This window comes from Leiobunum rupestre, chromosome 2 (assembly GCF_980474605.1).
Source record: "Leiobunum rupestre chromosome 2, qqLeiRupe1.1.hap1, whole genome shotgun sequence".
NCBI lineage: Eukaryota > Metazoa > Arthropoda > Arachnida > Opiliones > Sclerosomatidae > Leiobunum > Leiobunum rupestre.
Window position 1 is genome coordinate 15,637,912 of NC_143385.1, and position 11,911 is coordinate 15,649,822.

An 11,911-nucleotide genomic window follows, 5' to 3' on the forward strand; every position below is an offset into this window, starting at 1 on the left:
AATAACATGGGATTCTGACAGATTCCTAGCCCCCCCCCCCCCCCCCTGTGTAAAATTTCAACCAATTTCAAAATTTCGAAAATGCCAAAAAAAGAAAAAAAAGAAAAATTGACAATAAAAACATCAAAATTGATCAACTTTTGATCAATTTGAGGTCAAAATCCCATGTTATTTTCAATGGGAAAATTTAATATTTTGTATTGTCAAAAACATTTTTCGTTGCCATGGTAAAACGGTTGCCCATTGAATAAATTCCCTTTAGGATTTTTCATGATTCATGAACGTCTACCAATCCCCCGAGTTTGAACAAAATCAGTGGGTTACACTTCGGGATGCCTCCTTGTTAGTGGACTGAATTGTCCCACACGTCCCAAACTCACAATCGCTCTAAATTGCGATTTAAATAAAGTTATTTTCAAAATAAAATCATGGATTTAAATCGCAAATTCAATGTACTTATGAAAAGGAACGAATGTCATTTCAGAGCAAACTCAATTTTTAGTTATTAATTACATTTAATTAAGATTAATTTAAAATTAAGTGTACATTATGGCTGCACTCAAAATTATAAATAATGTTTTTCAAGAAAAATCAATAAAAAGTTTAAAACCTTGGATCATTCACTTTGTTTTCCCATTGCAAGACCGACCAAGGGATCAAAAACATTCTGCCCGACAAGGCTGGCAAGCTTTCTGGCGACGACCCCGACTACAGCATTCGCGACCTCTACAACGCCATCGCCGAAGGCAAGAACCCCAGCTGGACGATGTACATTCAGGTTATGACCTTCGAACAAGCCGAAAAGTACAGATTCAATCCATTCGATTTGACCAAGGTAAATTATTTGTTCTTAATTAATTAAATTTATAGGATACAAATTTCAAAATTATGGGATAATTATAGGACTAAATTACCAATTTATAGGAGTTGTATTGGGTTAAAATATAGAAATAAGCGAGTCTTATAGACTGTATTTAAAAGGAGTCTCAACAATGTGATACAGATTAGAAAAATTCCAAATCTATTCGAATCTGCTCCTTCAATATTTCAATTACAAATTTAAAAATATTTATTGTTGCTGTGTAAATCTTTCAAAATATATGCTGAAAATATAGAGTAGTATCGCTCGGTAGCTTTAGGCTATGGCCGCCATTTTGAGGGCAGTTTTTTATCTATAGGAAAAACAGGGGAGACTTCGACATACGTCACGCCGATATTACTCTATAGGATGAAAAATTGAGTTACATTTTTTAGGACCATTTTAGATGTATAGAAAAATATAGGACCGCTTGGAAAAGAAACCAGATGGCGCAAAGAAACTTTCTACGTCCCAAATTTTCATTGGTCAAAAATCCTAATATACTTTTCAGTGTTTTTGTTAGACCGTGTTTAGCAATAGGGAACTTTGGAGACCCAGGAAAGGTAACACAATGACGTAATCCACCGCCAATGAAATAATTAACCGTTACTACCTACAGTCAATATAAAACTTCAGGATTTATCGTAGCGACATCTACGGCAGTTTTGCCGAAGCGGATACTATTTATGTTTTGTAGAAACTGTACAAAAAGATATATTCTAAAATTTATCTTTTCCGATATTGGTGGGAAAAGATAAAAATTAATACATTGTAGATGGATTAATTATGAGGCCTTTTACAGCAACTGACGGCTCTATCATTGCCACCGTCCTGTATTATGATAAGGCCCTTGTTATTAGAGAAGGCGATGACTCAATCTGATTCTTCAAAAAACGCGACTTTACTGGAGAGCGTTGTATGACAAAGGAAACTAAATTCAAAATAGGCAAACGATAACGTCGTCAGATAACCATTTATAATTATTATAATTATACAACTTATATAATTTTGGCTCAAGTCCAATAAATATAATAATATATCTCTTGTAAAAATATTGTTTATAATTGCTGTAATTTATGTTATTGACCAATTTACTAAGGATTCAATCGACGCGAGGGGGGGGTCAAAATATAGCTTAAGCATCTTCTTTGATTGAGAAAAAGAGCTATTTCACTTCGAGCCGACACTTGCTTTAAATACCTTAAAGCAAGTGTCGGCATGGGATTAATAATTTTAGTGTTTCCATGCATCTTTGCCCATCCAAGATCCTGCAGTTTTTTAGCGCGTTCCAGCATAGACTAGTTTCTATGGTTCCAGGCTGTTGCTATCTGCCAAAACTGAAAAAATAACTTTCAAAAATGGATATCACAATCTCGTGTGTTTTGTGGATTGCTCGGGCCACCGTCGTTTCCCAGTGAAATTCAAGATAACGTTGTAATCCGCAAATACACCTTTGTAGAGACGTCTAAGGCTTGTAAATTCCATTTTTAATCTTATCTGACATTTCAAACCCCAGACGGTTAAGATTTAAGATATTCCACAATCGGTGGAGTCTTATTTAGAAAAAAGTGTTTGAAGTGTATTTCCATATTACCAGAAGTAAATTATACATCTCATACAAATTGTTAGAGAACTTATTCATCTCCCTATAGTGCTAATGTTACTCGCTTGAAACATGAAGCCTGCGAAGGTTCAATTGATTTTTGAAAATACGTTTCTGAAGAAAAAATAGAGCAGAATGAAATACACTAAATAAACTTCTTTGGGCCCCTCAGTGGCGTAACTAGAAAAATTGGGCCCCAATGCAAAATGGGCCCCGCTTTATTGACGCCAGTGACAGTTCACCCGTCGTGGTGGATGGCTAAGCTTGCCGGACCCTATAAATTAGACGGGCCCCGATGCGTCGCATTTGGTGCATTGGCCTAGTTACGCCACTGGGGCCCCTCAACATTCGCCTTCCTCGTTGTGACGCGTGGGCCGCAGCTTGGCCTGTGCTCTAGGTGGGTTCCTAGTCTTCAGCCAAGTCAGCATTATGGATTACTTTTACAGTGTTATAAACTGGAATCCAGTAGGTATGAACTCTGGGAGAGATTCGGCTTAAACCCCAAATGGGCGACTGAAAAACCGAATTGAGACTGATGATGATTATTAATTATAAATAAACTTCAGTTACGAATTTCTATTTTAAACTTAAACCTCAATGAGTACAAATTACGACTAACAAAAAAATGGTGTTCTCACTTTGGAGTTTCGACTTCAACTGCCCCAATTTTCAAAAGTTAAAATATTTTTTGTAAGAAAGGGCAAAAGACCTTGAACAATCGGTGCCAACCACGGTCGACATTCCGTGTTTTTGACGCAGAAAGGGTAGGGTCGAAACCTTCCCACAAACGTGGAATAGCTCGAGGGTTAATATCGGCTTCTATAACGCTGACCAGTATTAATCATACTGACACCGAAATTCTACTTTTCACTTTTGCAGCAGTATGATAGAGGCAAACTTTACCGTACAAAATTCTTACAAAAGATTCCAGACGTTATTTTAGACACTTTATACACAAATTTATGGAACTTCATATTTGAACGATTACATTTAAGTTGCATCTTTATCAATAGTTCATTTTAAAGGAATATATTTAATTTTAATTGACCGTAAAAGTTTAAGGTGGTTCAAATTACAAAACATACAAAAATATTTATTATCAACACGGAGAAAACCATCTAAGTTTTTATTTGTTGTAGGTTTGGTCTCACAAAGAATACCCATTAATCCCTGTTGGAAAGCTCACCCTCGACCGCAATGCCAAAAACTACTTCGCGGAAGTAGAACAAATAGCGTTTGCACCGGCTCACCTTGTTCCAGGAATTGAAGCCAGTCCCGACAAGATGCTTCAAGTATGCGACATTATTAGGCGAAATGGTCGTTTGAATCGTTGTTTTAACACTCTTTGTTTGTAGGGTCGTCTATTTTCCTATACCGACACTCACTTTCACAGATTGGGCGCGAATTACCTTCAAATTCCAGTCAACTGTCCATACAAAACTAGGGCTAGCAACTACCAAAGGGATGGACCTCAAACCGTTACTGATAATCAAGGTATTTTGCTGATCATAGATGTCCTCATAGTAAATTTAATGTATTATCTAATTAACGAAAATAATAATTACCTTGCTAGAAATTTTTATACAATTATTCGCGACCGAAACGAGTCTAGGTGGCGTAACGGCGCTAGCTTCTCCGGGGTATCGCCTATGATCTAGCGTCTGCTACAGACAAATTAAAAATATAATCTTGTCAAAATATAAGCAAACGATGCAAAAATTATATTAAAATGCAAGTATCAATATTTATAAAGTCAAGTTTACGAATAACGATGAGGGAAAACTAATTTTTTAATAGCGTCTGCTTTAGCCGCTACCTATCTAGGTTGCAATGGCGAACCAAAAGGGGCGTAGCGATAGTTTTCGGTCAAGAATAACCATAAGGGGTTTTTAAGACTGAAATATTAACAATAATGTATTTATTCCAACTTTGGGAGAAAAAATGTTGAGACAATTCTGGTCTAACAGTAAGCTCCTCCCATTAAAATTAGGTCAAATCGGTCCGGGATCTCATTGGTCCCGTAAATTTTACTTTCGTCCTAGTGCCCACGGATCATTTTAAAATATTGATTCTACCCTATGTAAATAAATAATTCTTGATATTATTAATTCGTCATAAGTGATCTAATCTTTTCAATATCGGAATGACATAAATACATAGTTTGCACCGAAGGGAGGGGCCTATGGTCTCCAAGGAAACTGGGAGGGCGATCAAAAATTCAAACCATTTCGCGCGTAGCTACTAAATAGGTAGCCATTTTGTTGGTAATCTCGTCAAAGCTACAAAACTAATTAGATTTATGCTTTAAAATTTTAAATGGGCCCTAAACAAAGCCAGATAAGATTCTAAGGCCGGGTTATTTAAATAAAATATCAAATTACGACAGAAATATCTACGAAAATAAGTTAACAAAGCTTATCAAAGTTAGGCCTTTGCGGTCATCCTTTTTACAATTACCTTCACTATCGAATAAAATAAACAATTTTCGCTCTCCCTTGGTAATTGAACTACTCGAACAATTTTTAACTAGGCAGATAACCATTTTTAACGTGAAAATAATTCCTTAATCATTTGAAAATAATTAAAATCCGCAAACAGACGATTGAAACTGTTAACCCTCCCGTTTTATTAAGAAATCTACACCTTCAAAATGGCGGCAAAGAACCGTTCATTCTTGCTCAAATTAAATATTTATTCTTGGTTCTTATATCTATACTTGGAACTGCGTCATTGATGACGTAGGGATGCAAACTATGTATTGCTGTAATACGTATTTTTTATGACAACAGGCGGCGCTCCAAATTACTTCCCCAACAGCTTCAATGGACCAAACCAAGACTTACGTTACAAAGAGAGTCGATTCAAAACTACTGGCGATGTTGACCGTTACAATAGCGCCGATGAAGATAACTACTCTCAAGTTACAGACTTCTGGCTTAATGTAAGTCGTGATCGTTCTTGCTTTTTATAAGCTTATTTCTACAGCCAGGTTTAAGTTTTGAAAAACAATATTAATAATTTACCTAATAACAGTATACTGCAGTCCTTGCATGATATATAAAATCCATGTAAATTATACAAGAACGAAAATGGGCCCAAACGTTTTACAGGCTAACTAACGTTCAAGTTATCTGATCTTTATCTCTGGTAGTCACTTACTCCCAACTACCCATCCCCATGGCCGTGCGCAGATATTTCGGGCTCCAGGTCAAACTATGTCATCGGGGGTCCTAACTGGTATTTTCAAGGGAGTGTGCTGATGAAGAGTTGGTGGGCCCTTTTCCGACGGGTCCCGGGGATTTTGCTCCCTCTGTCCCCCTCTCTGCACGGCCCGGGCTATCCCTATAGTTTTATGGGGGCTCGTACAAATTATCTTTAAATTCACTGACTTCGTAATTACAATAAACCGAAAATATCTTAAACATTCTTAAAAATTGAATATTTGAAATGTCAAGAATCTTTGTATTTAGTATTTATCTACAACTAGTGATGTGGATTGCAGTGGCGTAGCTGATGGTCCGCAGGGCCCGCGGCGCGGGGGGGGGGGGCGATTACCATAAAAAAATTGAAAAGGGGAGCCCCCATTAAGATTTTTGCGAGGTGGCCTCTGAGTTCTCAGCTACGCCACTGGTGGATTGACTACCATTTGGACCCCCTAAGCCAGCAGAGCGGTCTAATTCCACGAGTAAAAATAATGAGGGAACTCTTGCCATGGATATGTATTAATACTGCGTATTAGGGATTCCAAACTCTGAGAAAAAGTAACCAGCAAATGTGTTAATTGCAGTCAGCGCCATCTAGCAGGGTTTTAAAAAAACTGACCGGACGTTTCTCCAAAGTTAGCCGGAAGTTAGGCAGCAAATGTCGTCTGCTCGCTAAACCGCGAGTGTGATTTCTATAGCTCGGACTGTACATCATGGAATTTCCATGTATATATGGACACTGTTTGGTCTGTATCTCTAACCGGACGGGAAAAGCTGTAGCTTCCACCATTCAAAATCACCCGTCGCCGCCACCGTCTCTTCTCTAAAGGGGGGAAGGTTCTAGAATTTTGAAATTTTCGGGCTGTCAAGGCCATATAATTAGGCACGTGATCAAAAAAACGTTCCGTTTGAAATGGGGGCTCACATTCTTCCGAATGACCTTGACGGCCCTGCGAATCTAGTACAGCCGACTATTTCAGCTAATACGAAGTAGGACGCAAACGGACAGTGAGTGGGTACCTCTTTTAAGCTGCTTTTCCCGTCCGGTTAGAAATACAGTGTCCATGGACTATATTAACACGAATTATTATAAATGTCTTGAATTGATCTATTCCTAATTTTAACACGCAGTATTAATATATATCCATGCTCTTATGCTATTAATAAAAATGGTTTGGTAGAGTTTGAAGTTTTTCTTTTCGTATTTTAGGTACTAACCAAAGAAGAACAAAATCGTTTGATCGACAACTTTGTGGGAGCTCTGAAAGGCGCTGCTGATTTCATTCAAGAGCGCTGCATCAAGAATTACTCTCAAGTACATCCAGATATCGGAAAACGCCTAACTGCTGGATTGCAACAGGCGAAAGTAAATATACTCTTAAACTAATCGAAGAGCCACATCGGCGTTTGAAAAATCTGGGTTAAAATCGAGTAATAGTCTTAGTCGATAGCTACGCCGCAAAATTTTCGTTTTGAAAACGAAAACATTTGAGAGAGTTGGCCGTTTTCGGTCTATCGAAATCTGGCAGCCTTGCCTGCCTTCCGTCCTGTATCTCCATACCGAAAATGGCCGACGATTACGCCGCCGAAATTATTTTACTAAACTGATCGGCGGCGTTTTTGACCGTTATTTTGAATTATTGTCTAAGACTATATTAATCATAATTTGCAATTTATCCAGCCCTATTCTTGGAGCTCGCGCGAGAAACAAGTAAAATTCAAACGCCAGTGAGGTCCTTTAAACCAGGAATGAATTGAGGTACCTTAAAATATGAAATTGCTTTGATTCTAAACCCCATACTCGCGCACTTTGAAGCGAAAATTACTCTGCTTGTGATTTCTCTCTGATACTCTTTCTCGCGAACGTTTTGTTATTAAAAAACCGACGAAATTTCGCTACTAAAGGGTCATTCCACGTAGAATCGGTCAACGACTTTACCATGGATCAACGCATTTCGGTAAAAATTGGCAGAAACGATATTATGCGAATACAAACGCTGCATATAAAGTGATTTCTCCAAATATTTCACGGTTCATTTTTTATTTCGAATTTTCTTACACCCCAGAAAAATCTTACTCTTGAAAGCTCATTTTGGGAACCCCCCCCCCCCCCCCGGGAAAAATTCTACTAGTGCTATTAACAAATATTCTTAGGTACAGTCATAAAAATATACATATGAATGTCTATTAGCGTTTTCCATTTAACTTCTCTCGAGCGCTCTAGATCGCTCTGATCAACATTTTATGTTCCATTTGCGTGCTCGGATCTGCTCCGACCAAGTTTCTCGTGTTCCATTTGCCGCTTTCTGGGGCTCCGAGATCGCCCAAAACCGATCTGCCGATTTCGACAGATCAACGGAACGGGATCGAGATCGGAGCGAATTTTTGCGTGTTCCTTTTAGATTTTTGTGGCCAAATAGGCAGACCAAGACGCGAAAATTCAAATTACTAGCAGACGAAAAACAACAAAGCGCGGGAATATTTTAATGGGATGTTCCATTTGCGGTTTTACTCTAGTCGATTGGGGCGAGATCTATGACGTCAGACAGATTCGGAGCGAATCTTGAGCAATCAAATGGAAAACGCTAAAATAATTCATGGTCACCGTACTGCAAATGCACGCGGAGAAACGTGCGGGGCTTAAACTACGTCGAATGTATGACGTAACACTTATTTTAGAAATCATTGGCCCTCTGTCGTCGCTAAGAAGCCGTACTGCTAATAAAAAACTAAAGCTCACTCGGAAATTAGACTTATCAGAAAATTCATTAAAGAAACTTCGATGTGTTGTCACATTGAAGATTTAAAAACAATTTGTTATTAGAGGAACTGGCCTAGTTCCTTGAAGAATTACGCATTTAGATGGTTGAAAAAGCGCAACTAAGGTGTTGTCGAGTCTTATTAGGGACAAAGCTTAATATCGAATATGAGCGGAGTAAACCTTAACGCGAAAATCTTGGCTAATCGTAGCTTGCTTGTGGGTGTAGCTTGTGTTCGTTGCCATGGTCGGCCATGACTTTAAATATTCCCATGGCGGTCGCGTGACGTGACATCAATTTCATTGCTGCGGTTTCAAGGTAAGGCATGACGTATGCCTACGACGCGACGCTAAGAGCACGTTCCCTATGGGAACCATCAAGGCCTTAGACATTCCAAGTGAACACTTAAATAAGTTCCTACTACAATGTACCTGAAAGCATTCTAGATAAAATAAGAGTAAGAATTAATCGATTCATTTTTATCTTTCGATTTAGAAAATGTCCGGACGATTATAAGGAGAGTGTCACTGGAATTAGGCAGCAACGAAAGCAGCTCTTTTGAAATATCAGAAAACAAAATGACGTACAAATAATCAACAAATACCCTCCAATTTAGTTTTTCATTTAAGAATGTTGCCCGATATTTTTGATTTACTATTAGAGTTTAAACGCTGAAAATCGCGTAAAATATTACCTACAATCAAAACGTTTCTTAAGAAATGCAGTGATTACAACCGATATTAGACTGCGTATTTTTCAGCGTTTGAAGTCTCTATTATATCAACGATTTATTGATATTAATAATGTGTATACTCAGAAAATTATTGGAATTATTCTCTTTACATTTGTATGGTTTTATTGGATTAATCGGTGGTTAATAAATATTGAAAGTTACCATTACATGTATTATTACATAATAACAAATAAATATATTTAACAATGAATATACAACTGCAATAGGGTCGGCTGGTAGTACCTAGAATTAGGGTAGGAGCTTATCTAGTGACGGCATTAGTCACTTGTCCGGAAATATCAAACGATAGAAGCTCATTATTTTCGGAGTTTGAAGAAGCAGTGACAAGGCTTAAGGTTACCGGGCCTACTGCTTTTTCTTCTAGATTATCGAAAACGCCACATGCGGTTGTTAAAATTGCTTTTATCAATTGTAAATAATAAATAATAATTCATGTGTTAAACTTCATAAATCCCGAAACATTATTATAGCCCGTCGAAGCTAATTCCTGAACAAACAAGTGGGGTGGCGGAGTGGTTAGCAATTTCGCCTCGCAGCAAGAGGAGCCAGGTTCGATCCCAGATTGTGGCACTGGGTGCAGTGGCGGCTTAAGAAGGCTGGGTCCCCGGGGCGGCGGCATTGTTTTGTGACACCACCCAGGACCGTGCAGAAGTTTTCACGGGTCCGTCTTCTTCAAGTTTAATCTTTCTGATTTGCACCCCCCCCCCTCAAGCTTCTCTGATGGCACCCCCTGCTGTCCTGGTACCCGGGGCGGTACGCCCCCCCCCCTTAGGCCACCACTGACTGGGTGAGAACTAAGAACCAGAGACTATATATACGCTTCGCTTACTAGACAGGCGTGTTCCTAGGAAAAACCTGTTAATACCTCTGTAGCACTGTAAAAGCTGGGGTAATATTTTGACCCGCGGCTAGAGGCGCCACTAGTAACACAGCTCAAGCTAGGGGAAAATTTTGACCAGCGTCGAGATGGAGCCACAATCGGTATGCAAGTTGAGCCATAGAACACGCCTGTCTAGTAAGCGAAGCGTATATATAGTCTTTGCTAAGAACAAGACCTTCGTGTCACGCGAGCCACCAGCTCCCTACACTAACTATTAATAATAAAGTTTATTAAACAGGAAAATAAAGTTTACACTTATTGCGCCCTGTTTTAGTAGGGAATGGAGATAATATAAAATACCATGAAAGTTACACAAAAATAAGAACGAAATAACAGGAATGGCGATGGATATGGCAAAAGGTACAGTTAGGAAAAGTGTTATACAACTATATACAGGAATGATATTTACCACCCGTAAAACTTGTCAAGCCGACTCTTAAAGGCAGAACTAGAGGATTTAATCTTAATTAATGAAGGGAGGGCATTCCATGAGTTTACTACACGAACCTCTACGGTGCACCGACATTTTCGAATAATAACCTAAAGGTCCTTTTGGAAAAACTGAGATAGTGTTCGTACGGGGACCCCGACTGTCGCAAACTAAGTCGGGGTTTTCCATTTTTCGGGGTTGTTTTCGTAATGTAATTTTAAATTTTCGCGCCGACGCACCCTGCTAAAATCCTAAAAATATAAAATAGATAGGTTCCTTCTCTCCCTTTTTTCGTGGGCGACAATACAATGATCCGAATGACCTTCGGCTGATGCCGCTGACGTCGTTCTCGCCTGACGCTTGACTCCGACTTGAGTCGCTTTTTTAAGTTTTAGTTTCATAATTGCCGTTGTTTCGGGCTCTCTCAGTCTCAGCTAAGGAGTGTGGATGAGTTAGAACGTTTGTAAATAACTTGTGAATTTTAATTATTAATTAAAATCAACCGTTATTGAAGGAAATAATGATCAGCATTTGACAGAGAGACTATTTGAAATCGCGAGGCGGTGACATGGTTTCCAGGGAATAAAATTCAAAATTTTCATCTTGAGCGCGGACCGGAATGCCACAAATGCACTACATCGCGCGTAATGCGCTATCCTTATTGGTTAGAAATATCACGTGATCACTAGCTCTTTAAAAAGGATGTCAAGCATGGTGGAAGGTAAAATCTGAAGGCAGTGATAGACTTTCTCCCCCTATTTACTTTTGCTAATAGTCCCTAGGCTCAGAGGCTGGCTTACACACTTACACAAGATACACTATCTACCAGTAAAATTGTGGTATTTTGATAATTTTTACCTCTCCGAGGGGACAAAGTCCCCTAGGAGGGGTTATACAACGACCGTGTCTGTCTGTGGGTGGGTCTGTGGGTGTGTCTGTCTGTCAGGACTGCGAACGCGTTCGCATTTTCGGTGCAAAGTGTAATCACTGCGTACGCAGTTTCTCAAAGGGTTGGCAAAACCACCGTGTGACGGTGAGCGTTAACGGATGCATTTGCGGTTTGGTTTGGATGGTGTTTTTTCGCTCACCGTCGTGACGGTTTGGTGTATTACGGTTTTTGTAATGTTTATGCGTAGGTTGTGAGTGTTGAATTTGTTGTGTTTGTGTTCTGATGGATGTGCATGTTGAGTCTGTTGTGTTTATATGGGCGTTTTCTCTCCAACTTCTTCTTAATGACTTTGGGACGGACCGAGTGCTGAGTGTAATGCTACCTCTCAACGTCCAATGGCAGGGTTTCCACCAGTTGTACACGGTATTCGTCTTAGTATCAATTTGCGATCGCATCGGGCGGGATTTGAACCCGAGACCTCCTGATTGACAGGCGGACGTTCTACCACAGAACCACCGACACTTGTTACGCCTT

The 11,911-nt window shown here is 39.2% G+C and overlaps 1 protein-coding gene across 1 annotated transcript in view; it reads left to right on the forward strand.

Moving 5' to 3' along the window:
• Cat (Catalase) overlaps positions 1 to 9,319 on the forward strand; it is a 44,832-nt gene extending 35,513 nt beyond the window's left edge. Inside the window, exons 6-11 of the mRNA XM_090165416.1 lie at positions 644 to 835; positions 3,602 to 3,754; positions 3,818 to 3,956; positions 5,252 to 5,403; positions 6,876 to 7,031; positions 8,920 to 9,319. Of these exons, the coding sequence (XP_090021542.1) occupies positions 644 to 835; positions 3,602 to 3,754; positions 3,818 to 3,956; positions 5,252 to 5,403; positions 6,876 to 7,031; positions 8,920 to 8,940 (813 nt within the window). The 3' untranslated portion in view covers positions 8,941 to 9,319. The remainder of the gene's footprint in view (positions 1 to 643; positions 836 to 3,601; positions 3,755 to 3,817; positions 3,957 to 5,251; positions 5,404 to 6,875; positions 7,032 to 8,919) is intronic.
• The last annotated feature ends 2,592 nt before the right edge of the window (positions 9,320 to 11,911 follow it).